This window comes from Paramormyrops kingsleyae, chromosome 21 (genome assembly GCF_048594095.1).
Source record: "Paramormyrops kingsleyae isolate MSU_618 chromosome 21, PKINGS_0.4, whole genome shotgun sequence".
Lineage (NCBI taxonomy): Eukaryota > Metazoa > Chordata > Actinopteri > Osteoglossiformes > Mormyridae > Paramormyrops > Paramormyrops kingsleyae.
Window position 1 is genome coordinate 8,678,152 of NC_132817.1, and position 27,312 is coordinate 8,705,463.

The 27,312-nt window shown below is 41.6% G+C and overlaps 2 protein-coding genes across 3 annotated transcripts; one reads left to right on the top strand and one right to left on the bottom strand.

Moving 5' to 3' along the window:
* Positions 1 to 2,070: 2,070 nt before the first annotated feature.
* LOC111858467 (putative ferric-chelate reductase 1) lies at positions 2,071 to 18,379 on the top strand. Of its 2 annotated transcripts, XM_023840272.2 has the most exons (16): positions 2,074 to 2,689; positions 3,615 to 3,816; positions 3,952 to 4,091; positions 4,232 to 4,326; positions 4,684 to 4,816; positions 4,948 to 5,130; positions 5,980 to 6,078; positions 6,597 to 6,744; positions 7,443 to 7,556; positions 7,822 to 7,937; positions 8,798 to 8,884; positions 9,558 to 9,655; positions 13,331 to 13,389; positions 13,586 to 13,729; positions 13,945 to 13,991; positions 15,991 to 18,379. In XM_023840272.2, the coding sequence occupies exons 2-16, from the start codon at positions 3,615 to 3,617 to the stop codon at positions 16,081 to 16,083; spliced, it is 1,758 nt and encodes a 585-aa protein (XP_023696040.1). In that variant the 5' UTR covers positions 2,074 to 2,689; the 3' UTR covers positions 16,084 to 18,379. The 2 variants fall into 2 exon arrangements, with proteins under 2 accessions (XP_072560295.1, XP_023696040.1); XM_072704194.1 differs by lacking the exons at positions 13,331 to 13,389; positions 13,586 to 13,729; positions 13,945 to 13,991; positions 15,991 to 18,379 and adding an exon at positions 10,259 to 10,347 and having other exon boundaries at positions 2,071 to 2,689.
* LOC111858466 (uncharacterized) lies at positions 17,228 to 27,173 on the bottom strand. Its single transcript, XM_023840271.2, has 4 exons — positions 27,136 to 27,173; positions 19,533 to 22,992; positions 19,313 to 19,401; positions 17,228 to 19,177 (listed from the first exon to the last, which is right to left on the bottom strand). Exons 2-4 carry the CDS (start codon positions 22,831 to 22,833, stop codon positions 19,088 to 19,090), a joined length of 3,480 nt encoding a protein of 1,159 aa, XP_023696039.2. The 5' UTR covers positions 22,834 to 22,992; positions 27,136 to 27,173; the 3' UTR covers positions 17,228 to 19,087.
* Between the last annotated feature and the right edge of the window lie 139 nt (positions 27,174 to 27,312).

Genomic DNA, 27,312 nt, shown 5'->3' on the forward strand with positions numbered 1-27,312 from the left:
CAGTACCGTAGGTCTTCGAGTATGTACGGTCGTAAATATCTTTGCGCGTATACAATACAAGTTACGGCTTAAAGAATTTTGGAGTGCTTTTTGCTTAAAGAACCTCGTATATTCACAAATGGGAATTTGTGCTCGTGTCGCAGGTTCTTTGCTGCCTGCAGCTGTGCCTTGTTTTTTGTAGTTTTATGTCCAGTCCCTTCTTATACGCAGTCTCGTGATTTGCAAGTCCATGTAATATAACCCGCTTTGTCTGTATGTAATTGCCTTGTGGACAAGGGGAACGCTGTCTCGTGCCACTACATGGATGGTATACATCTATCTATAATGGGATTATAGGCTATAATGTGAGCACTGACTGTGTTTAATACGAATATACAAAGTTACAGAAGTTACAAGGAATATATAGAAAAATATATAAAATGTATGCTTTCAGGTGCTAAAATCTAAAAAGAAAAATAGCCTATTAATGATATGGTTAGGCCAACCAACCGCAGATATTTCTTGATTATTGTAAATAAAAAAAATCAACATTGATTTTAATAGCTGTTGCTAACTCCAAGAAACTACAGAGCCGCGTATGACACGCCCTCTACGGCCGTAACAAGCTGCCGAAACGCCATCCCGAACAAGGAAGAGAGGAGCATATATATATAAAGCATATATATATATATATATATATATATATATATATATATATATATATATATATATATATATATAAAGCACAAATCATCTCTGTGTTTAAGAAAATGAGTTTAATTGGTTTAATTAGCACAAAGGGGGCAGCGTGTGGCTGAGTAGGCTAAGCATCTCTGCTTGTGATTAGAAGGTTGCTGGTTTGAGTGCAGCCTCACCATGTCTGTAGGTCCTTCAGCAAGACCCTTAACCCCCAGCTCCCTGGGCACTGCTGCGGTGCACTCACCTCCAGTGAGTAAGTCGGGGGAGGTGTAAAGAGAATTTCCCCACAGGGATCAATAAAGTATATTATTATTATTATTATTATTATTATTATTATTATTATTATTATCAAGACAGAAGGAACATTAGGAGAACTGTAAATATCGATTTGTCTCCCTCTTGTGGTAGATATCCTACATTCTACGTTTTATTCATCGACCGTCAACTCCAAGGAGCTGTGGATGTTTCTACGACATTATCCGCCTGAGAATTGGCCATTTCGTTAGCCATCCGTAGCTGTTTTTACCTTGGGCCTGGTATAGATGTAACTCCCGGAAGACATCCTAGGCTGTCATGTCCATTGGCACAAGGTCCATTGCTGATCTTGGAAGTGGCTTCTTTTATGTGTGTAAAATAGTATTAGTATTGAATAAAAGTATATATCAACATACAAATAAAGTATCATATTTGCATATTTTAAGATCATTGCATTTTTACATTTACATTTACATTACCATATAAATAAAAAAATATTTATGAATACAGACCACGATTGAGATACGTTCCGAACGGCCGTTCGTAACGATTGAGATACGTTCCGAACGGCCGTTCGTAACTTGAAATGTTCGTAAGTCGTTATTCAACATCATTTTAAGGGTATAAGGAAGTACAAAGAACTAGGATGCTGGGAGTATTCACGCTAAACTGCTGCGCGGCGGGAGCAGCGGCCAGAAGTCGTACTTGGCGGAATTGGCGCGCAGAAAAAAAAAGATGTTGCGGACTGGAATCAATAAAACATATCCTACTAATTTTTTTTAATGACGTTTGAAATATTCCTATGTTTTTACAAGGCAATGCATTTGAATTAATGAAAGCACTGAAAGGGATAGAAGTGAATGTTATTAAATTAAATAGGAACAAATTAGATTCAAGTAATCTAAAAGTGATTTTCCAAGCTAAAAACATAGACTGGTGTTAGATTTCTGAGCTAATATCTCTCACAGAACCTTGTATCTTGTGTAAAGACAGAATGAAAACACCGGCTGTTTATTATGTTGTGCTGGTACGGTGTCATGTTATGCAATATCTGTCACCCCACGGTGGGCGTGACCACGTGACTATAAGCCTCGTTACGATCATCTATTTAACCAGCACTCTGATTAACCACTGTTGCGAAGTATCGTTGCTCTCATGCGCTCTACTAAGCATTCTTCATCTCTTGTCTTTTGTGAAACGTCATCTGTCCTGCCCGACCTGCCTGTCCGCCTCGTCTTCCTGATCCCTGCCCTGCTTCATCTGTGTTTCCCGGTGTGCCTGTCTTCCCGTCCTGCGTCTCCCCGTAGGATTGACCTCTCCGGCTCACGACCCTCTGCCTGCCTTCTCGACCATCGCTTGTTGCATGCCCCTTTGGACTTGTCTCTTGTTCGGTGTCCCAATAAACCTCTGGGCCTCCTGCATCTGGGTTCAGTCTGTTCTGTTCTTCCCGGACGTGACAATATACAAAGAATATCTGATTTTGATAATAGATATTATTGTTTTCTCGATTTAATGGCGCCCTCTAAAGACCATACGCATTATGCAGGAAACTCCTCGGACTATTCCTAGTTCATTATCAAACTAGCAATTACCTGTAAGAGTCTATCCTATAGAAGACATCCGATCCGAGTGATACCGCCCCCTAAATTTAATAAATGCTGAATCATTTTGGAAAGGGTGCTGGAGAAAGAGTGGTGAATTTGACGTACGCCTATAGCAGGATTAAGACTACAGCTTCTTGTGCGCCCATTACACAGTGAGTTTTACATTTAATATAATGCTGTTGTTGTCATTATATACTACATTATATATTTTGGCTGTGACAGCACTCGTGGCGCTTATAGTTCTCGCGCTTTTGGTTATACTATGCTAAGTTGTTCAATATTGTTCATGCATACTTTACTCTTTATAGTAAGTTTATTATTCTATCTGAGCGATGGGTGATGGGAATGATTACGATTGTTGCTTAATTGAATTCGTGTAATTCGATTTTACCTCCCCGCTTATTCTGATATTATGTTTTCCCCTATAACAGCTTTGCTGCCTGATTAATATCATGCCTTTAAGACCTGTAAATATGTAATCTTAACAGCTCGACTACCACAATACATATACATATATATAAAACTTTGCGATTCGTCCGATAAGCTCATTAATGCTATATACGTCTTGTAGTTTTTTATCTTTATGATTCATTTAACTTTACCCCAACTGATAATGTACGTGTCTTCGCGATTAGTTCTCTAAGTGCTGCTCTTAGATCTTAGAGTTTTTCAACTAGTTTGTCGCCGCTAGAACTGGCTAGGTGTGGCGTACGTGTGGTTGTTTGTTTGTGTGTGTGTGTATGTAGGCTATATGTATGTGTATAGCCTACATATATATATATATATATATATATATATATATATATATATATATATATATATATATATATATCACGCAATCAAATTTAGCCGAGAATAAGACCGTCCTATACAGTTTATACCCGTTCATGTATATACTGGACAATGTGAAAACTTGCCTGTAGTAAAAAGACAAAACTGTGGACAATTTTTTAATAAGAAAACTTCAGAAAACATAGGTTAATTAATATATAACCTTCGGTTATATATTGTTTAATATGAACATGCGCTTTTTTGCATACTGGTACACTTAATACCGGCTGTGCGCCGTCGTTTCAGATGTCTGTGGGACTGGGGAGCGTCCTGCTGCTTGTAGCGGCTGCCTGCATCGTGGGCGTTGAATGTTATCCTAATGGGCAGGTGACAATGGCCTGCGCCAGCATGATGCCAAATCATGGCCAAACAGCCAGTTCTAATTCGCCCAGCCCATACGCGGTTACTGTGGATAAGACTACGTTCAGCCCAGGAGACAAAATTAAAGGTATTCTGTATTGTTTTTCGAGTCTTTCTTACACATGCACGCATATGACGTGATTAATTAAAATGTATTTTTCCCCTATATATTTTTTATTAAAGTCAGTCATTTAATGTCATTGTTTTGTGCCTTTGATTTCAGTAACTCTTACGTCATCTGCGACGTTTATGGGCTTCTTAATCCAGGCTCGTGCCACCACACAGCTCAGCGGGAATCCGGTCGGCACCTTCACTCTCCTGAATCCTTCGCAGTCGCAGCTGTTGAACTGTGGGTCCACACAGGTAGAAACCCATCAGCTAAATGCCAGGGCTGAGGTCCCAGTAACCGCCACATCCAGGCGTCATGTTGCTGTATTTTGCTGTAGTGGTGGTTATTGGCATATGTGGAATATCCTGACAATGTCTTAACCGATCATTTTTAGGGTTCTGCTGTCAGTCAGACTAGTCCTGCCCAGTTGAGGCAAATACAGGTTACCTGGAACGCCCCGAAGGCTGCACCCTCCGCTGTGCAGTTTCTGTAAGTACTCAAAGATTTTATTATTTATTTTTTTTTTTTTGCAGTTTTGAAAACCTAAGATTCTGTCTTCCATATTTTCAGGTTCTGTTGTTTGTGATGACTCTTATTGACATTAGCAAGGCTGGACTCGTGCACAGGCTGACCTGGGCTATAGCGCAGGGGCACCTGATATTTTTCTGGCTGTTGCAGCAGCATTTTATAATGTAGATAAGACCCTAACAGTGACTTATGGGCCCCCACCCCTTTAGTTTTGGCCATGGTCATCAGAAAGGTGGCTAGTTATTCTTAGGAAGTTTTGTGGGACGAGTTAAACACAATAATTGAAAGGAATAAACTTGTTAATCTCTCTCTTTCAAGAGTCACAGTGGTTCAGAGCTTCTACGTGTTCTGGGTAAAAGTCCCGAGTCAAGTGGCATCGCTGACTGGAGCGAGTCCTCAAACACCAGCCCCAGGGATGACTGTCACCCCCGGCTCCATGTTGCCTGCTCCGGTGACTGACTTCACAGCATAGTCTTATTAATGGCCCTTGAAATAGTCCCCCTTACTTTTGATTAAATTATCTGTGTTTCATTGGCTCTTAATCACTCCCAATTCTTCTCCCCTTCTATTTTTTTCCCTCAGTTCAGTGCAGCGGGATGTGGCAGCACGATGTCATGCCTCAGGTATCCAGTGGGCTGTGACCCGCAATCTGACCCACAGTGTTTCTACCTCTCATTCGCCTCCAATGGTCAGGCTGTTCAGTTCCAGCTCAGCGGGCCTGCCCCGGGATACGTCTCCTTCGCCCTGTCCTTGGACCAGTGGATGGTGGGTGTGTAGTAGTCGGGCCATCTTCAGATGGCAAACAGCTGACACTGTAGCAGCTGAGAACGTAAACTTTAAGATCAAAGAGGGGTTTCGACCCTTTATAAGTTGTGAGTAACTTGCAAGTAACTGCTAATAACTTGCAGCTGTGTTCCATGGGCAAAGCAGAATCTTTGTGCAGTGGTTGATGTGATGGTGAAAAACATAAAACGATGAAAAATATGCCCATCACATGATACTATGGGCCATACTGTCCTGACTAGAGGTCACTGCTGGCAAAGTACAAAATACAGAACTAACATAGAACAATGACCCACTGGGGAACTGAACTAAGGCAGGAACTTAAATACAGACACTGAAAAGGGTAGTAACGCAAGGAGTAGTAACTCAATCAACCTGTCAGGGAGGGTGCAGGACAACGAGCAATCAGGAAACACACAAGGATCGGCACCAGAACAAGCAACAGGTGAAACTAATAATTAACTCAAGGAACTCAAACTACCAGAGAAACTAAGAAACAGAATCTACCACTAGGGGAATAAGAGACAGGATAAATAATCTGAATACACCAGAACTAGAAAACTGGAACAAATGAAACACTAGGGAACAAAATCTATGAAAATACAAAAACAGAGGAGGCAGGATCTGAACACACAACTGAGGGGATTACAAGTAGGAACATGCTCGACTCACTGAGCTATGCAGCCAAATGATGAGCAGCAGAAAACATGATAACAGGGAGGACAGGATGGCCAGTGACACCTGCTGGCCAAACGGGGAGGAGACATGAAAGACTCTGACAAACAGGTGCTGACCCTGACATGGCTAGTTCTGTGTTTGTTGTTTTTGTAGGGGAACGATGATGTGTACTTATGTGTCCAGAATGGGAACCTTGTGGAGATCAGTGCTGCTTATGCAAAGGGCCGGACTTACCCAGAACCAGCGTCTATGGTAGGAAACAGATTACCCAAGGATGGGACGTATTTTTCTAAAAACTAGATCAGGGGTGTCATGACAGAGAAAAGAAAAATTGGTGCCATTTAAAAAATAAGACTACCTATATAAAGGGTTTATGAATGGTTTATAATCTGGTTATTAATTAGGTTGTAACACTTTGTAAATTATTAATACTGTAGACTATTTTAAACAAATTATAACATAGTTTTCTTTTTATTAATGAGTTACTACCATTTACAAGCGACAAAGGGGAGCCTCATTGTAAAATGGTACCAAAAAATTATAGCATGGAAACTAAAATCTTAAAATCAAAAAATAAAGCAGGTAAAAGCATAATCTCAGTCTGAGAGAATCCTTGCAGCCTAAATCCCATAATCATTGTTTGTGAACCTCGGAGTTTTTTTGGTTTACATAATTATTAGCTTATGCGTTTTCTGAGTAACTACATGTCCAGACCTGCTGTCACGATGCACTATTTGTCCATAGTTTCACTTCTGCCTCTTTGTCTCCAGCCTGTGCTGTCAAATATGGCGTGGAGGTTATCCAATGGGGTCGTCCAATGCAGCTTTCTCAGAAACATTAGCATCCCTGCCGACCAAACCAGGTTTAACCTGAATGAGAGCTACTACATATTTATAGCAAACGGAGGAGCTGATTTTGGTGAGCCCCGCAGCCTTTTCTCGGTCGCATTTGACTGAAATAGCTGCCTGTAATTGATTGTTTTGTTCGGACATACTAAATGCTAACCTATACTTTGATACATTACATGTGGATGTGACAGTTTTTGAATTTTGTTGAGTCCAATCTAGAAAAGATATGACATCCGTTTCAACTACCATGTAATTGTTTCCGGAAAGTATCTTTTTATTTGTTGTAAAATAATTACGGATCGTCCTTGGCCGAAACTGCTACCTGTGCACTGTGTACGGTATTGTGTGTAAAGCGGACAAACCAGTAGTTTGTTTTCCCATACCATGGCACTGGGATTAATCGGGTTATGGGGTGTGAGGTGGGATGATTATACAGCTTTAAAGACAGCACTAAAATGTCCTCAGGAAGTAGGATCATCCGGTAATTATCTCTATGGCTTTATGGTGTTATGTAAGTGTACGAAAGGCCTATAGACTTCAGTGTCCCCTAGCATGTAATATACACAATTTCCACTCATTTGTCTTGTGGATTATGCCATATAAAAACAAATCAGTAAGCTTGCATTTCCACAATTTTATTGCAAGCAATTTTCGATTAGCCCGCTGAGATAAACATACGCACATGTCGCCAACCACTTCTTTCTTGCCAATTTAAGCACTCTCTCTCTCTCTCTCTCTCTCTCTCTCTCTCTCACTGCCCGTCCCCAGGTGCGATTTCCAAGCACGATCTCCAGCCCCTTGTTTCCAATGGGCTGAAGTCCATCACTGGATTGCCTGAGAATTTTAGCGGTTCACGATCCTCGCTGTTGATAAAGTTTCATGGTATGTCTACACAGCCTGTGTGACTGATTACAGGGCCTGACCTCGGTCAACATGCCCAGCATCCTTAAACTTTGATGAGAATCTTCAAATCGGTGTTTTGTATGATTTACAGAGGGCTAAAATACAAAGCATACTGTATTTTAAAGCATCTAGATACTACTGTTAATCTCCGTTTATAATTTCTATAATCTCAAGGTTATATAAGTAGTAGAGTAGCATGGTTTGTTGTCCATTGTTCAGTCATCACTTGTACCTGCTCTTCTAGGGGCCTTGATGCTCATCGCCTGGTTGACTATGGTGACCACTGGGATCATTGTTGCGAGGTTCTTCAAGGCAGAATGGCCCAGTAACACCCTGTTTGGGCAGAAGGTTTGGTTCCAGGTAGGGTCTTCAATGGCCTGTCGACATTATGTTTGCATTTAAGATGCTTTGTACTACATTATGAAGGTATCTGTAGTACATTATAGATGAAATCTTCATGAACCATTCATATTGCATAATACACATTGCTATAATGTGTTATGCCTTTTTATAGTTATAGCCATGTTTATAATGCTTTATGAATGCATTATAATGCATTATGAAGATATCTATGATGCATTATAATAACTGCTTTAAGTGAAGTGTAACTGGGGTTTTTAGTAAAGTTCCACCAGAGGCTCTTTTGCAATGTTTTTTTATCAAAAGTTAATCTAAGACACCTTATTTAGATTAACTGTATTGTTTTATAGCTATTTATGAAGTTTTTCCCTTTTTACAGTATGTCTTCCCTCTGTGGGGCTGTGGTGGCCTAATGGTTAAGAGAGTGTGTTTGTAGTTGAATAATTGCTTGTTTGAATCCCTGACCAGCAAGGTGCCACTGAGGTACCCTGAGTAAGATACTGCTCCCCGGGTGCTGAATTAGCTGCATTTAACTCATATAGGACATAGCAAGGGGCAGAGGACACATTTTGTTGTTGTGTGTCAACACTCATCACCAAAAATTACATTTGGATACCCGTTCACTCTCGTCATGATTATTGTTCTAGTTGCTGGCGTGGTGATAAAAATCAACATACTTAATGAACTATCCAGTCTGTCCATTATATTTTTTGGTGCTGTGTCTGCAATCATCTCGCAGTTTTAAGTGTCTGTGCTTCGGTACAGTACTGTACATCAGAATGAAAACGTAAAGCCCACACATTGCTGTGATTTATCGTGTGAGGTCACTGGGGGTATGCGTGTCGTCCCCATGTCTCCAGGTGCACCGTGGGCTAATGACGCTGACTGTGTTGCTGTCCTGCATTGGCTTTATCCTCCCATTTATCTACAGAAAAGGCTGGAGTGACGTACGTATCGCAGACCTACCGCCCCCCAGCACCTGCCCACAGCCATTACCTAAAATTCAGGCGCACCTCGTACTGCTAAGATCAACCCACGGACAATAATGACGAAAGAAAGAATGCCGGCGAAGGGAGGTCTGGAGCTGTGAAGCCCTTGGGGGTGGGCGGGGCCTGAAACCCTGTCAGCCAATGGCTGCTTTAGCCCACTGTGACACTGGGTGCCAGTCCCTTCCACTGCGGGCCTGTGTGCCTCGTTTCCCAAAAGCCACCGGTGTTCTTCCTTTGTTATTATGGTTGTCAGCTTGGATATTTGTGACATTTCGGGAATTTAACATGCTGGAACATGGAGTGATTTTATCATGACCTTACCTGAGGCTTTATCTTAAAGGCTCATCTGTTTTTCTCAGATGCCTGTTTGTAATGTTTTTCCTGAGACGTCTTTGTGCCCCTTGTAAGTGTTCCTAGCTGCAGGCACTGCGACTAGTTCTGATACCTGACTGAAATTAAATCGCCGTAGCCACACATGCACAACGCGATTGTTAGTCATATCCTCAGTGTAGCATGCACATTCTTTTTTTGCTTAGTCATGGTGATCATAACAAATTTCAAAAATAGACCAGTTTTCCATGCTGCAGTCACATGAACGTTGACCAGGAATGTGACCGATCCTATCTTACAGGATGCGGGGGCGCACCCCTACCTGGGCTGCATCGTCCTGGCCCTCGCTATCCTGCAGCCTGTGGGGGCGACCTGCCGTCCGCACCCCAACGCCCCACGGTAAGCCTTTATCCTCACATGGCCCCTTTGACTCATCTCCCTAAAAACCCTGCTTTCCTGGAATGATGCAATATTGTAGCAATGTAACACTGTTCGCTTACAAACAAGATATTTTGAGGTTTTTTTTTAAACTTCCCCATTTCACCTGAGACTGAAATAAAAGGGTCCCTGTTTGTAAAACGCTCATCTTTGGATTTCCTCTCTCAGCATAACTTGTCGAACCCGTCGCCTCAGATTTGCAATCGAAAAAAGTGAAGATATGCAAATAGCCAGAACGAGTGTTCAGGAAGAGGTGCACACAGGTGCAGACCTGCCTGTGTTTTTGCTGCTTGACAGAAAGCAGAAGCTGCAAGACCCAAAATTAGAGATGGCTGAAGTGAATGGATGAACTCCTGACCCCATTTCCTCTGCCTCCCCAATTTAACAGAGACGATGTTCTTAGATGTGCTTTTGTTTGATAGGAATATAAATGTATAAAATTCCGCTAAAATTTGACCTATTCCTGAACCACTATGATCCAAGCAGTTAGCTTAGTGGTTACCTTGTTGTAACCTGTGACTAGATGTAGAATATTTTGACTTCCTGGAGGCCTTGTGTCCACAGGCTCTGGACCCCCAGTGACCCTGAATAGAACACGCAGTTACAGGAAATCGATGGATGGATGGATGGATGGAGGGATGGATGGATGGATGGAGGGATGGATGGAGTGATGGATGGATGGAGGGATGGATGGAGCGATTCCCAGGAACAGGACCCTGGCTGCTGTGGTCTTGTACCAGTTAATTGATCTGTATTATATTTGTAGGAATTAATAGCTCAAATAAATTTTAATATTCTCCACCAATATGTTTGAATTAATTAAAGTTTAATTAATTATTATTTAATGCTGATTATTAATCAATTGTTATGCCGAATGGTCGGCTCCTCCAAACTCAATTGCGGTATCCCTGTGAGTCTGTTAATGTGAGACTTAAATGGGATTCACTAATTACCAGTATCGCTTAGTAACCTGGGTTAGAAGGCTCGTCCAGCGAGCTGCATCACCAGGTAATGTACACGATTGGTAGCGAAGCTCCCCTCACGGCCAATGAGAGAGAGTCTCGCGATGTTTCAGGCGAGTTTGAGGTTCAGAGCGTGTAGCAAGATCGCACAATGGCAGGAACTTATTATGAGACACACAATGACGGAGGCTAAAGTTGTGTAAAAGACATGCATTTATTCCTAACTAACACTACAACTAACATAAGACAGACATTACACCTAACACAAACAACAAACACGAAATAACGGAATAGAAACAAACGATGTAATTATGAAAATGCAATGACCGGATTTAAATGAGTAACCTTAAATGGGAAATACTGTTCTGCAAAGCAAGCATAGTTTGTGGAAACACGACCCTAAAGTTTTATAGCAGGTTAAACAGAACAGCTTAAGTTGTTAGAATGAAAGGAAGTTGGTTTACTTGGTTGAAGAGTGGGGGGGGGGGGGGGTCTTGGCAGTTGATGGCAGAGCTGCTGAGCTGATGGCACTCAGGAAGGCGCGGCGTTTGGAGCAGTGGAGTGGAGTCCCTTTAGATTCTCTCTCCTGGTGAAGCTTTGTCTTGGGTGCTGTTCTCTGTTCAGCTGGGCCTTCACCGGAGGGCTTCTTGTGGGTTTCTCTTCTCCCGGGCTGATGTTCTCCTTCGGGCGGATGGTTTTCTCTGCGCCGGCTGGCGGTTGTTCTGCTCTGGTTGGCGGTTGTTCTGCTCGCCTTTGTTCTGAGGTGCTAGATTTTTATGGTCTAAAGTTCATGAATAGGGATGACCAGGAATTCGACTCCTGGCCCAATGGCTGGCCATCCATTTGGCGGGCTTTCGGAAGGGGGTCTGTATCAGTCCTTTTGTGATTTATGGCCCGCCTGATTCTACCTTTACTGATGATTTTCATTAAGCTGTTATAACTTTTGATACATCCACTTTTATGGTAATCACTGACCAGATTTGGAATCAGGGGTGATTAACAATCAGATTGATACCAAACATGCCATACCAGCTTCACAGGTACATACCTCATACCATCTGCATTAATTGATTAAACAATTAATTATTGTATCTATGTGACTGATTCACATCAGTATAGGATACAGGTGTTTTGGGTTGCACCTCAACAGATGTTACACTTTGTGCGGATATTACATCAAATATTCATATTACAAACAGCACATCTTATCCATAGATAGGCGTGGCCGTTAGTTTGTGGTAATATCAATATAAGTTGCACATCTGGAAAGAACATAATTTGTTTGGTGTGGCTTATGCCAATTCATCTTCTCCAGAATGGATAAAATACACCTTAATTCAGTTCTTTTAACATAGCATGGTAGAAACAAAGAAACTTGGTGAGGTCCACCAAGATCAGATAAGGACCACAAAGGAATGTTGGAAGAGAGGGGGGGGTTTTAACACAGAAGACTCTCTAAAAGTTAGGACACATACAAACATAACGTATCTGTATATTGAGACTAGTAGTCGTGAGTAAATCAATATACAGGGTATACAAAAGCCAAACTTAAATGAAATTTCCTTTAGGGTGTTTGTCTGTTGCGTGAGTGAAATGTAAGGCAGAATGTATGGGGAGGGGGTTGTGTGCCAAGTCGAGGGACCCCTGTCCGTGAAGTCCACTCTGCTTGTCTGTAGGTCCCTAAATCTTTGGGCAATAAAAGTTGGAGTGCTAGCCTCCCTGGTTATCTGTGTGTGTGTGTTTGTGTGTGTAACCCCCCTTTGGTGCCTCTCGTACCAGGCTCGGCCTTGTCTCAGGCCACCTGGAATTTAGGCCCTGTGATATGTGCATGTGTGATCCTACATATTAATAAAACAGCTAAATGTGTCCATTTATGAGATTATATGATTGTTAACTGGAAGAAAACACCCACTGGCGATGTCATTTTTGTTATGTTCGAAGTAGTACAATTAAAGCACGCCCCTACTCCAATTTGCATGTCGTTAAAATTAATCATAATGAAGGCCTTTTGAAGGTTTGCCACCTACTTTCCTCTCAGACAAGGCTTGTCTAATTGGTAACTGCGTGTCATTTGATGAGAGAGCAATGGGGTTTTGTTTCTTGATGTTTTTTGACAGAAGGGCTGTGCCGTGATTCATTAGGAGGGATCTCAATTTTGGATATGCATTTGGTGTGACCTGCCATCATATCTTTCGTTGTTTATTATGTTGGGTCTAACAGATGTGTCACTGTGGCCCCGTATGATTTGGTTTAACTTGTACTCGGGGGAGGAAGAATCAGACTCAAATTGTTCTCAACCATAAACAGTTCAAGGAAATAGTCAGGGAAAATTGAGAAGATTACAGAAAACCAGCTTTTAGTATTTGAATGCCATCTCCTCTGGGGTAGACCCTCCCTAGCCTCATGACCGGTGCTGCCTGCAATAGGCTTCAGGCCCCTCCCTAAAACCCAGAGCATGATAAGCTCGAGAAGATGAATAGGTGGATGAACATATTTCATGTATGACACAATAAAAATGTGGTCTGAGTGATCCTGTAATAGCCGATGATAAAGTCTATTCAAACTAAAGCAGCTAAGCTAAGTTAGTTTTTTAAACATAATTTAATATTATTGTTGCTATTTATGTGTTTTGGAAATGATTTTAATGTCCCTTTTATGTCATTGATGTCCATAGGAGATATATATTCAACTGGCTTCATTTTGGTGGAGGTATTACTGCACAGATATTGGCTGGTAAGTTGGTTCCTTGCCAAACATACCTAAGATTACAGTAATTGTTGCTTAAATGTGGGGAATATCTGACGCAAGCTCTGCGGCAGTTTTGCGCAACACTTCTTGAGTCACATGCTGTTGGGGCTGAGAGCCTGAGTGCGGCATGACATGGCTTTGGGTTTCGGCGTGGAACTGAGTGGGCGCCGGTCTCTTTCAGTGGCGACCATCTTCCTCGGTGTCCAGCAGCAAACGCTACTCTTGCCCACGGCCAGTTCCAACGGCGTGCTCGCTGGAATCATCTGCTGGGCCGCTCTCACTGGTCTGGTGCTGGAGGTGCACAGAAGAGGCCTAATTAAGTTCGGTCAGTTGCTTCCCACTACCTCCTTAAACTGTTTGAGAGAATTCAATCAAAAATTATCCTTAGAGATGAGTGAAGGAAGACCTCTAAAATGCTCATCCACTGTGATAGGTGAACGACGATTAGCTGTTATATAAAAGGCAGGAGAGTGTTTTACACCCTGAGGCTAATCAGCTTAATAATAACTGGTTGGTAATTAATCTTATTCCCTCAAACAGGGAGGGAATCACCCATGTATGAAGCCGGATCATCTTCTGAGTCTAAGGTAAAATCTCGATGTGACAGAAGCATGAATACTCCTTAATCAGCACTTTTCCAGGAAAATGAAGGTGCCATATGCTAAAAATAGAGCTGTGATAGGTAACTCAGTGCACTTAATGTGCATTGGTTTGGCGCCCTCTAGCTTTAGGTTTTATACTACAAGCCTAGACATTCTAAATCATTCCCTACATCACCTTAGTAGCCATTTATTAACTGTGACTGTTTCCAAAGGAAAATCTATGCTATTATATGCAAAGTAAATAACATTTTTTTTAATGTTATGAAAAGGGACATTGAGGGTGGCACGGTGGTGCAGTGTTTAGCATTGTCACATAACGCCTCTGGGACTAGGGTTGGAGTCTCCACTGTGGCTCCATGCGTGCGGAGTTTCTCCACCGTGTCGTCGTGGGGTTTCCTCTGGGTACTCCGGTTTCCTCCCACAGTCCAAAAACAAAAACGTGCTGAGGCTGATTGGAGTTACCAAATTGCCCATAGGTGTGAATGTGTGACTGACTGGTGTGTGACTGTGCCCTGCGATGGGTTGGTGCCCCATCCTGGGTTGTTCGCCACCTTGCACCCGTGGCCACTGAGATAGGCTCCAGACCCCCTGTTAGCCCTAATAGGACAAGTGGTTTCAGAAATTAGATGGGGAAAAGGGGGATACATTTAGAATAATCCCTTAGAAGGTTCTAGTATGTCTTACTGTGTGCACCCTCACAAGAAAGTGTCTCTTTAATGGTGCCTCCATTACCTTTGATATACAGTGGTACCTCGACCCACAAATAGTCCTGTTCACGAAGAAATTGGGTTACGCACCAGATGTTCAAAAAATTTTTGTACCGGTTCATGAACCGTGTTTCAGGCTGCGAACACACAAACATCCCCCAAAAGCACCCCAAAGAACCACCCGAAACACAAAGAAGTGCCCAAGAACGGTTGTGGAATGTATAAAAAAACTTGTTGTAGATGTATGTCTATAATATATCTCTAAAGAGGTCGAATATCTGAAAAAAGAAAAAAAATAGAGAGAACGTTCTGTTATAGCGGTACCGTTCAGTGATTGATGAACATGTTTGTGATCATTTTTAACAGTCACATATCTATACATAAAATTACAATATAGTGGTACCTCGGTTCTCGAACTTAATCCGTTCCGGACTCCGGATCGAATCCTAAAAAGTTCGAGTTCTGATCAAATTTTTCCCATAAGAAATAATGGAAAGCAATTAATTGGTTCCCGGCCCCCCAAAATTACACCTAAATATGTTTTTTTTTTTAAGCATTTAAACACAAAATGAACAGGATAAAACAAGAAGAGCATTTTTTCTTAATGGCTTCCAAAACGATAAAGATCTTATTCCAACATTACCCCTATTAAGTAACTCCTATTTAAGTGTTATATTCTCCATTCACGCATAGTAGCAAGTGCGTATTGTTTGTTTACAGTACAAACAAAGTTAATCGGCATACAACGCATCGCATCACGAAATGTACATAAAAATTTTAGGCATATCAAAATAATGTACAGTATAATTAAAAAAAATCACATTTTCAAAATTACTGTATTGTTTTTTACTGCTACTCAGTCTTTTAATGTTAATTGTTTAGTTTTTTGGGGGGATGTTTTGTGTTTCTTTTTCTTGTTTTGGCGACCAGCCCGCCAACAAGCGTATGTTCAGTTGTACTGTTTTATTTAGTTCAGCATTATTTGTTGTATAATTAAGGTTATTTTAATTTAAGTCTATATTCTTGGTCACAGAAAAACATTAAAAAAAATCAGTGGTTCTGAGGTTTGAATGAATTCTTTGTATTTACATTATTTTAAATGGGAAAAATTGATTCAGGTCGCGAACTTTTCGGGTCACAAACTGAGTCCTCGAACGAATTAAGTTCGTGAGCCGAGGTACCACTGTATTGATTTATGGTTTACTGTAACCTGCATTCATGTGATTTAATACCTGTACAGTATGATCAAATGAATGTGTTGCTTTTTTTTGTCATAGGAGAGCCTGTTTAAAAAGCTGGTTCTGATTGGCTTCCTCGCTGGAAACATGGCTTTCATCATCACTCTTTTATACCTCATAAGCTGTGTGTGACCAAGGCCTCTATTCCACAACAACCATCCTACCTCCGTCTGAATTATCCTGCGTCTGAGTTAGTGGATTAGGAATCTGTGCCTTTTTCAGGATGGCTGTGGGTTCAAGTCCCATGGCTGCCAGGGAAATCATATCATTGTTGGGTTTTTGATCAAGGCCCTTAACTGGCTGACCTTTTACTTTAATCATCACATATTTTTTGCTTGGGGCAAAGGCGAGATAAATGTATGTATTTTAAAACGGGTAAAAAAATATATATCTGAGTGATCTTAGGTCTGTTAGAAATGCTTCAAACTGTAAAGGGCTAAAATTATATGGAAGAATATTATTGTTTCAGTTCGAAAAGACAGTACAGTTATAAAATAGTCTAAAAATGTATAACTCATATACAGCTTTGGAAAAAATTGAGACCACACCATATTTTTTAAGAATCTGCATTGTTAAATCCTGGTGCTGCTGGCTGAGGCTACGCTGTGAGACAGGCTGCTTCCAGGCTCAGTATAAGGTAGCAGGACACAAGAACGAGGTGAAGCAGGAGACACTGAGAACGACCAGAAACCAGCCAGGTAGAGGGCAGAAGTGACTCTCTAATGTCAGAGATGACCGTCAACTTGTCCGGCAGTGCCTCATGAATCAGAGGATGAGATGAAGTGACCTTCAAAGGGAATGGGAAATATTGAATGGAGTGAAGTGCACTGCTAGGACAAGTTAGTATCGGGCTCCTGGAAGCAAGACTGAAGAGGAAGCAAGGAAGAAGCCCTTCATTGAGAAGCAGGGAAGACTCAGGCTTAGTGAAGTATATGACTAATCACCAAAATAGGCTCATATGTACCTATCAATTGCGAAATGAGTGAAACTGTCTCTTGTTTTTTTCCCAGAGGGTTTCAAATCCATAGCACAGAATGACCACTGTATTGTAAGGTTTCTAGATCCATCTTTATTTTATTTATAACACTAAATGGTTGAAAATACAAGAGCAGAAAAAACAGCTAAAAGGACAGTAATTATTATGCTTTTAAACATAAAACATATTTTGTGCTCATTACCCAAAGCCAGCTATACTAGCAAACTGAACAGAACTGTCTGCAAAAGCCATATTCAACAACAGCCATATATAAGTCAATGAAACAACCTCTCTCGGTGGTTACATAATTTCATATTTAATAAATTTTAAAATGAGCCATATAGATGGCATAGAACAGTAGCATCTTTAATTTTTGTGCTAAATCAAAGGCAGCACTCAAAGAACACTGATTGGCACCAGAAATACTTGTTTTGATTGCTGATTTTGTTTATATACAGGTGGGGTCTTCATATGTTAATAAGGGCATTGATAACCATTGGTGACCTCTGAACCTGGCATGAAGTTGACGTTAATTTAAGATCTAAACAGATCTAAATCGGTGTAGCCTTTTTCATGTTTGATTTGGGCCTTTTCAGCTGCACTGCAGCATTAGAATTGCTGGCTGACCTTTCCCAAAACTCACCTGGAGAAGAGTTACTTTTTTTCCCCTTTCAAAATCTCCATCCCCCGCTCATTATTTGACCGAGCCTTGGCTTCCCCTCTACGTGACCATTTCATGTGAGCTGGTCACTTCCTTTAATTCCCTTAAGTTCATTACTACTGTCGGAATTTCCATCACAAATGCATCCACAGTCTTCATGCGGCGTACAGGTTGAAGCTCAGCACACACAGAGGACAGCCCTAAAAATCCAGCAGAGATCAAAACAACAAAACACAGCCCTTCATTCATGTATGCCAGTTATGCAAAATCAAGGTTTCAGCATGCAAAATGACACTAGCAAAATTAAAAAAAGAGTAACCGTTCCTCTCCTTATTTTATCGAAATTCAATTGGTTTGCTTTTTGAAAACTTTCTACTCGGAAACAAGATTTTCGTCTGAAAATAGCCCATGTAGCTATATGTTGAAAGCACTGCCACAATAGGCTGTCCTTCATCTAAAGCTGGGAAATTAAAGCTTATGACACGTACCCTGCCCCCCCCAAAAAAAAACAAATCCCCATGAACATATTTTCTTATCTGTGTCTCTCTATCTGCGGATAACAATATAGAACAATTAACTATTTGCCTTGAAGATAAATAATTGCAATATAAAATAGCACTCCATTTTTGTACAGTTCTTTCATTATTTCCAAGTATTTTCAAAACAAAACAACTATTTATTTATGGGATACCACGGGAATCCAGTTTTTCACATTTTCCCCCACATTGTAAGGTCCATGTGTTGTAAATTCTCATAATACTCTGACCAATAAAGACTTGTCTTATTAAAAATTATTAAGAAAATGATTGCTTAAACATTCGACAATAGTAAAATTATGTTTACTTTACAATCTATAGCAAATCTTCCATGATTGTAGTGTTTAACATTGTTTTTCAAGATTGGCACCTTTGGCAGAAGTAGTTTAAAGAGCTAAGCTGTACATTATAAACTAGGACATCTGTATATTATTCAGTGCCACGTGATGTATGAGTCATAATTCATCGTATGTGTCTCAAAATATGAAGGGGATATATTTATCCATCTTCCAAACAAGGATGATTACCTTTTTTGTTGCTTCTCCTAGAGAATAAATGTAAAGATAATTTTAAGCAAATGTCTCCTATTTTTGAATTCATATAATTTATTCTCTTATTCATAAATTCAAATTTTTGGAAAAAGTACAAATCTTTTTTTTTTGTAAAAATTAAGTATAATAAATATCTTCCATATGTGATCTAGACTATAAATCGGAATGATGTAAAATAATTTCTGTTGAACATCAAGTGCTCTAAATATAGGGCCGTCATTCATATAGCGACCGGGGGTCGTGACATTTGTACACTAGTTGTTGTTTCTTTCGCATAATACCTTGGTATCCATGACAAATACACATTGCTTGTTGCTAGGTTATATCAAGACAAAACGCAGCACCATGACTGATTCAGAAAAGAACAGAACTGTAGGCCTCCTGCATCTCTGCTGCTATAGGTCGCCTGTGTTCACTCTTGTTGGTGATTGGCAAACTCCCCTGCCTCCCATCGCATCGCCATGGCACTCTTGCGACGTACCACAGAAAAGGTGTCTGTGAACTAAGGGAAGATGGGTTCATCCATAAAGGCTGGCTTCACATGCAGGGTCATCTCATTAATTTTACCCATTGATTAACTGCTGCTATAAAATTTTGACACAAAATAGAGAGAAAAACTATAACCTGGAGTCTTTACCTTGTGGTCGCAGGACACAATGGAGCGGTCCATCTTGCGAGCGGTCCTCAGGGGTGACGAAGGAGATGATTTGCATCTCACTGGCAATTCTGGTGAACGAAACACAGAACCTCTGTTGACACTTGTCAAGATTCCCAGCATTTACATGCCTTGTGCTACGTCGGAATTCACCCAAACTGAATTCAGGAATGGCAAAACCAATTTTTCAGGCTTGACCTACCTGATTTGTCAAAGTTTATGCTTTCCATTAAGTTTGGTGACACCAGAACAGTGTTGTATTTCTCTTTTGGATAAATATGAGCCCTTTGTTGTTTTAGCTCCTCCTCCCTCTGCTTGACGATCTTGATTTCTCGGTCTACCAGGGACTGGGTGCTCCGGGAACGCAGTTTGAAGAAGGGATTGTTCAGGAACGTACTCTCTTGTGCATCCTGGCAGGTCGTGTTGAGGCAGAACTCAGAGGCGCTGCGTATTATCAGGTTGGACGTCTCGAGGATGATGACGTTGGTGGTGTCTGAGGGCCACTCATTGAATGTCTTCAATCCTGGAGATATCTGTGGCCCCTGAGAGCAATGCTTTGCTCCAGGACCACAGGGATCTGGCTCGAGGATGATGACGTTGTTGGCCGTCATCTCGTGATATGTGGGACTCTTTAATGATGACGAAGTGCTGACAGAGAAGGGTGGTGTTTTAATGCTGGGAGACCTCAGTGGTCTACAGCTGTCTTCCTGAAGGTCTGGGGTCTTTCTTCTCTCCTCTGGTTTGTTGAACTTCCCCATGAAGACGGTGGCAGGTCTAATATTGGCAGAGGGTGAGGTAGGCAGCCCCCTTTCCCTTCTAAAGTTTTCTTCTCGCTCCATGGCTAGGCGGATCTCCCTTTCGATGGGAGTCTCAGGCTCATCATAAGGGGAGCGGTAGCTGGAATCATCCAGACCCGAATCCTCAGAGCATGGGCTGAATTGGGTAAATGTGAGTTCCCTCAGAGCCAGACTGTCAAGCTCTATGTCTTTCTTAGGCTTCTCGATGTTCCTCACCGGAGTGTACATGAGGCTGTGTCCCCCCTGACAGGATCCCTGTTTGACAGTAGGTTGGAGAGCTTGCTGCTTCGTCTGCTCCTCCATCTTCAGCCACTGTTTGCGAGCAAATCGGAAATCCACATGCTCTGTGCTGACATTTTCACTCTTTGTTTCCTGGATTACACAGTAGTCACTGGGGATCTTTTTGTCCATGCCGGATCTCGCAGAGTTTATTGTGTATGTTCTATGTTTGACTAAGCTTGGAGCTACCTCCTCCTTGTCCTCAGAATTTTTTGATAAGCCATGAGGTTGGGTAGAAAAATGGCAGGGATCTTCCTGTGTCTCTAAGTCATACCCTGAGTATGACTCAGGCTGTTCAGAAATACTTGCACTGTCTTGGACCTGAGCTTCGTTTTTCTGTTCAGGTTCTGTATGAGCATACTCTGTGCTTGCTACTTCTTCAACAAAATGTTCTTGGGCATTAGTGTCCTTGCTATTGTCCAAGTATATGTCATTTTCTTCCTCTTTATTTATTGAGGATGAAAATATGGCTCGCCATTTGTCATCGGATTCACTGTCTGATGACACAATGGCTATTTCAACCTGCAAACAATCACTCAAGTCATCTTGGTCGAGATTGTGACAAGATTCGTTGGAGATGTCTGATAAGTTATCCTCTCTGAGGCACTTTTGTAAAACAGGCTCTTTTTTCTCCCCCTGAGTGGCATTATGTTGGGTAACACCATGTCCCTCACAACCATCAAGAGCTTTCTGACTGATTTCTAGAACCACATTGTCTTCAGCATCTCCTTTGAGGACAGAACAGTTCATTTCTTCTTTAGGTATAGGAGTATCCCTTTCTACTTTGGATATAGGATTGTTGTTTTCTTCTGTGGATAGAGCTTTTTCTTTTTCTTCTTTAGCTATAGGACTCTCCTTTTCTTCTCTAGCTATAGGCCTACCCTTATCTTCACTGGCTAGAGGTTTATCTTTTTCTTCTTTAGCTATATGACACTCCTTTTCTTCTTTAGCTATATGACACTCCTTTTCTTCTTTAGCTATAGGACTCTCCTTTTCTTCTTTAGCTATATGACACTCCTTTTCTTCTTTAGCTATAGGACTCTCCTTTTCTTCTTTAGCTATATGACTCTCCTTTTCTTCATTGGGTATATTACAATTTTTTTCTTCCATGGGTATAGGACTATCCTTTTCTTCCTTGGGTATAGGACTATCCTTTTCTTTGGGTATAGGGCAGTCCTTTTTTTCTGTGGATATAGGACTGTCCTTTTTTTCATTGGCTATATTACTATCCTTTTCTTCCTTGGGTATAGGACTATCCTTTTCTTCTTTGGGTATAGGACTCTCCTTTTTTTCATTGGATATATTACAATCTTTTTCTTTGTTAGTTATAGGACTATCCTTTTCTTCTTTGGGTATAGGACTGTCCTTTTTTTCTGTGGGTATAGGACTATCCTTTTCTTCCTTGGGTATAGGACTATCCTTTTTTTCTATGGGTATAGGACTATCCTTTTCTTCCTTGGGTATAGGACTATCCTTTTCTTCCTTGGGTATGGGACTATCCTTTTTTTCTGTGGGTATAGGACTATCCTTTTCTTCCTTGGGTATAGGACTATCCTTTTTTTCTGTGGGTATAGGACTATCCTTTTCTTCCTTGGGTATAGGACTATCCTTTTCTTCCTTGGGTATAGGACTATCCTTTTTTTCTGTGGGTATAGGACTATCCTTTTCTTCCTTGGGTATAGGACTATCCTTTTCTTCCTTGGGTATGGGACTATCCTTTTTTTCTGTGGGTATAGGACTATCCTTTTCTTCCTTGGGTATAGGACTATCCTTTTTTTCTGTGGGTATAGGACTATCCTTTTCTTCCTTGGGTATAGGACTATCCTTTTCTTCCTTGGGTATAGGACTACCCTTTTTTTCTGTGGGTATAGGACTATCCTTTTCTTCCTTGGGTATAGGACTATCCTTTTCTTCTTTGGATATAGGACTGTCCTTTTTTTCTGTGGGTATAGGACTGTCCTTTTTTCCATTGGGTATATTACTATCCTTTTCTTCTTTGGATGTAGGACTGTCCCTTTTTTCTGTGTATATAAGACTGTGCCTTTCTTCTGTGGGAACAGAATTGACCTTTTCATCCGTGGTTAAAGGAGTGTCCCTTTTGTTGTGTTCGATCGGGTCCTGTGATTTGCACACGCTTCCTGTGTTTGAGGGTGAGTCTGAAACTGATGATGTCGTGGTCTCTGTTTGATTGGACTCCTCTTGTCCTGCCTTGAGGACCAAAGCCTCCTTGTGGCAGCTAATGTCTCTCCCACTCTCCTGATCTCCATTTTCTATGTCCTCAAGTACAGAAATTTCATCTTTGTCTCCGGGTGGAACCTCTGACGGTTCCACACTTTCTTCTGTCTTAATGGGTTGTGTTATGTCTGCCTGGACACCTTCCACAAGTAAGCCATTATTTTCTGCTGTCTCTGTTTCCATAGAATCCATTTTATTGTCAGTTACAGTGGCCGTGCTTGGAAGGTGGCTGGTCTCTATGGTAACAGCTTCTGAGAAGTATTCCTGATCTTCGGCTGTTGGATTTTGAGGGTGACTGCAGCCTTCAATCAGTTTGCCCCCATTCGTCCTTTTCAGGCCAGTCGTGGCTCTCTGCAAAACCAGAACAAAACAGCTTTTAACCAACAAACCCCTTGCAGCATTACTTTCAACCTGCAGAAATGCTCAACCTGTCATTTTCCAGCCCTCTGTTGCACACAACTGGGGTCTGTTAAGTGTGAAAAGATGCCTACCTGCTCGCCAACTGAAATCCTACTTTTCCACAAAGAAGGTGTTAAAGGCACCGATCTACAGCCATTTACACTTAGGTCTCTGCTCTGCAAGGCGAATCTCTGCGAGATGTCACACATTCCACCATGAACCCTTCAAAGTGACAACTGTTTCTTTGTTTCAGCGTAACAGTGACACACACGGCAGGTGGGCAGGCATCTTTTGATACCACAATTCACCATGAGACACATTTCAAGCAAACCATGGAATTCGGTTGGGCACGGCACAGAGGCCTCGGAATTACCATAATTCCCTGCCTCCCCAGTGCATGTGCACTCGTGCGTTTGTCGCATGCTCCAACGTGCTGCCGGCACCGGTGACAAGTTCAAAACACGCATGCAAAGGGATGCAGTAATTCTATTAAAGGACTTTGCAAATGTAGCACTGTATGGATGACTGGTGTGAAATTGTGAGTAATGTGCGTGTGCATGAGGACACTTGCAAAGTTATAAAACAACACTACTCAACAAAAAAGGATAACCTAAATAACTAAACCTAAATAAATTCATGCACACCCACATATACACATATATATTTTTTTTCTTTCAAAACAGAGGTCGTTATGCGGCAGCCTGACACTTAATGACAGCACAGTCGTAGAGGAAAGAAAAATGGCATATATTTCCACACACAATGTTTACACATATTACACATATTAGAAAATACTGTTCAGTGCTTGTTTGAAGAGAACCCCTGAAGAAGCAGCGGACTTGTTATGTAAGATTTCTGGATTAAATGTTGTCACCCACGCCTGCGCTGCTCTGTTCTTGTGGTGCATGACTGTCGGGTCCTAATTTTACTGCTGGGGAGGGGGGTGGGTGGGGTCCAGCCCTTCAAGACGGTACTTCCAGGGGAAAGAGGTGCTGAGGATTGGAACCAAACATTTCGTCATGAGATTCACAAAGCCGGAACCAGTGATTTCATAAACAAAGCAGATACAGTACGATAATTTTACCTTTTTAAATGACAGATATGTTGCAGTTCACGTTTTAAGCACGCTCATGTTCAATGACTGATATTATCTTTAAACACAGATAATTTCAGTTTTATAAAAGATTAACGTGATTTACACTATTTGAGTTATTGCGCTGAATGACATCACAATACCACAAGTCCATGAGATCCATCAAGGTAGTAAAATAATCTCTCCCATCTCATATGTGTGTTTTCCCTTTGCGACCGCAATTCTCTGTTTCCTTATAATATCTTTGCTTTTAAACTGAAGGCGAAATCTTGGTGCCCTAGCAAACGATTTGCCCAGCAGAACCAGCCCTTGCTGTGGGAAATCTTGGCTTTGCTCCCAGTCCTCAGCATCCAACCACAAATCAGACAAAGGTTAAAATTTGGACAAACGTACTCCGTGGGAAGACAGCGATAAGCAGGGTTCCGTAAGCATATTATCTGCTGTATTTTGAGGTATGAATTTATAACAACGAAAAATCCGAGGTTTCAGTTCCGTTCTTGCTCTGGGACATTCTTGATGCCCCCCCCCCCCCCCCCCAAAAAAAAATTAATATAATGAAATCTCTTGCCCCCTCTGTAAAACTCTGAAACAACTCTGCTCGCAGAGAAAGGGGAAAAACGGCACAAACTGTCATGTATAATCATTATGGTAAAATATCACAGAATCAAAGGGATTATGGAAGATTTCAAGCACCATGACCTGTTCCAATCAAAAACATTTTTTAACAAAACACCATTACAACACAAACACTCTGATGATTCTAACGTGAAAAGAGAAAAATACACATTTTTCTAATCTAAATATACCAAATATATTTATATACGCATTTTATTAGCCTATAAAACGAAATTTCAATTATTTATTCAAATATGTTCAAACATTGTGTAAACATTGTTTGGTGGTAGATTGATTTTTATATATGTCTATCTCTGCCAAAGGAAAAAATGTATTTACCAGCACAGTTTTACCACGGCTACTTAAACAGGCATGCAGCATTACTGTTTTTCAGTGTCCGGCAATGCAGAAAGAAGCAACTAATTAACAGTCGGGAAATCCCTCATTACCGATCATCCCAATGATTCTGAAAATGTCAGTTGGACAGAAGAACATCAAAGCCATGCACAAAGGTAGCTGTAGCGGATTTTTCCTTTCAAGCTCAAGCAAAAACATAGCAATCCAGCGCCAGTCAATTCACACAGAAGGGAGAGACATGAGTATAGTTTGTTTCCCGTTACCTACCAGCACTTTCAAACAGAGTAGCCAAAATGAGATCATCTCCAAGTCAGAAAAATACCCACATTTTTCCATCAAACCCACATGCAGCCGGTACAACCAAATTGCGACGCGTCGCGAGTAATGCATAGAGTTCAGCTTTTTCCCGTCACTCCGCTTGATTTCTACCGAAGATATTGATCTACCGAGCAGCTCCTGGTGGGATGAAGCCGAGCGAACGCGACACGTATTGGCACAAATGTCACTGAGATGTGTTTGATCGCCAAATGAGCTGTGTTACCGCCGAACCCTCCCTGTGCGCGGCGCACTGCGCAGGAGCCTCTGGCTTCGCTCGCTGTTAGATCAGCTGCCGGTTAAGCCCACACGATTTTAGTCCGCGGTCAATGCTGTGTCCCATTCACTATTACCAAAAGAGATCGTCGAGCAGGGTTTGTGTCAGCGCCATCGATTCTGATTGGTATGCATGTGTTTTGCAGCGCAGTGGAACACGAACGCTCGAAAGCATTAGGTTTCCTGGGTATTTTGTCCGTGAAATCTATCCATACTCCTACCCACAGGGTGTGCCAGGTGGATCTGCATCAAACCTAGGAAACGAGTAATATTTTTTTTTCATCTGCAGGAGAAGAAGCAGTTCCCTTGTCTCAGTGCAATTATACAGTCAAGTCATAAGTACTGTCACCTCAAAACAGAATAAACAAAATGATAAACGAAAAACGTAGCTGCTGACTGACATTGTTGGCAATTTCCGCCTTGATATAGCTGATGAATGCTGCACTACTGAAAACCTGAACCTCCATTTTTCCTTCAGCTCCTTCATGAAGATCTGAGGCCCTAATAAGCATCTGCAAAATGAACAGTGTACACACTAAGCAGGTGAAGGTACCTAATGGTCACATTGGTTCATTTTATTGCAATTGAAATCCATTATTAAAGTGTCCCAATCTAGTCCTAATGGACCTACAGACGGTCTATGTTTTTGCTCCCTCAGAGCTCCCTACCCGGAACTGGGAGGGAGCAAAAACGTGGACTGTCTGTGGTTTCCCGAGGCCCAGATATGGAAACACCGCATTATCTAACTATGCAGCCTAGGGAATGAAATTGACTGGCTTCGCTACAAAATCGATGGAGCCAAATCAGTTGGACAACCTTGTGCTCTTTTCAGAGTATAATGAAAATCTACTGGGATGTGGTTTGAGTGGGACACTCAGCCAGGTACCTTAGCAATGTTAAAATCAACTCAAAGGCTGCTGTACAGAAGTATTCTGATGGATCAATTGTTGCATGATATCAAGACCGAGGTCACATAGTGTAGAGGACCCGGGTGTTTTGATACTCTCCCGGCAAGCTGTTGGGTGAAAAGGTGCATCACAAAACAATGCATGTGCCTGAGCAGTGTGTGTCTGTGTCTGTGTCTGTGAATCCTGCAATGAAATCTGCCAGCCCTGCTTCTGTTTTCATCTGGCTCCTCTCTTGGAAATGTTCCCACCAGCCCACACACTTCTGTGAAGCGCACATGCCGATATCTTACTGCCTTGTGCGTTCATCCTCATCCACACATTCCCTCCTTCTCCCCACACCTCTTCAAAGAGCTGAATATCAGTGCAGACCTGACAGACCTCCCTCTGAACCACATAACTAGCTGGTTATTCTGCGGCATCCTCTTCCCTGCTGGTTCCTATACAATGGCGTCCTCCTCCTTCTAAATGGGTAGCAGTCATCAATGGTCAACCATTAAAAAAAAAACCTTCAAAAACTTTTCCCATTCCTACCTTGAGTCGGTGCTGTGGCTTGGCTGGCTCATCGGCTGTGTGTGTTTGCCTCTGTCTGATGGTAACCCTGGTAGGCGGGACTCAGATCTAACACACTGGGGGGATCAGCCAATGGGAGAGGCTAAGCTGAAATGATAGACAGGCCAACCTCTACCTGTCACTGGTACTGTTTTCAGA

Bases quoted from the DNA above. Each gene is read 5' to 3' on its own strand.
- LOC111858467 (XM_023840272.2), top strand. From the start codon at position 3,615: ATGTCTGTGGGACTGGGGAGCGTCCTGCTGCTTGTAGCGGCTGCCTGC. The intron at 3,817-3,951 runs GTATTCTGTATT...CTTTGATTTCAG, and splicing joins CCCAGGAGACAAAATTAAAG to TAACTCTTACGTCATCTGCG. The intron at 4,092-4,231 runs GTAGAAACCCAT...GATCATTTTTAG, and splicing joins TGAACTGTGGGTCCACACAG to GGTTCTGCTGTCAGTCAGAC.
- LOC111858466 (XM_023840271.2), bottom strand. From the start codon at position 22,833: ATGGATTCTATGGAAACAGAGACAGCAGAAAATAATGGCTTACTTGTG. The intron at 19,402-19,532 runs GTAGGTCAAGCC...TTCGTTCACCAG, and splicing joins CATAAACTTTGACAAATCAG to AATTGCCAGTGAGATGCAAA. The intron at 19,178-19,312 runs GTAAAGACTCCA...ATCTTCCCTTAG, and splicing joins TTGTGTCCTGCGACCACAAG to TTCACAGACACCTTTTCTGT.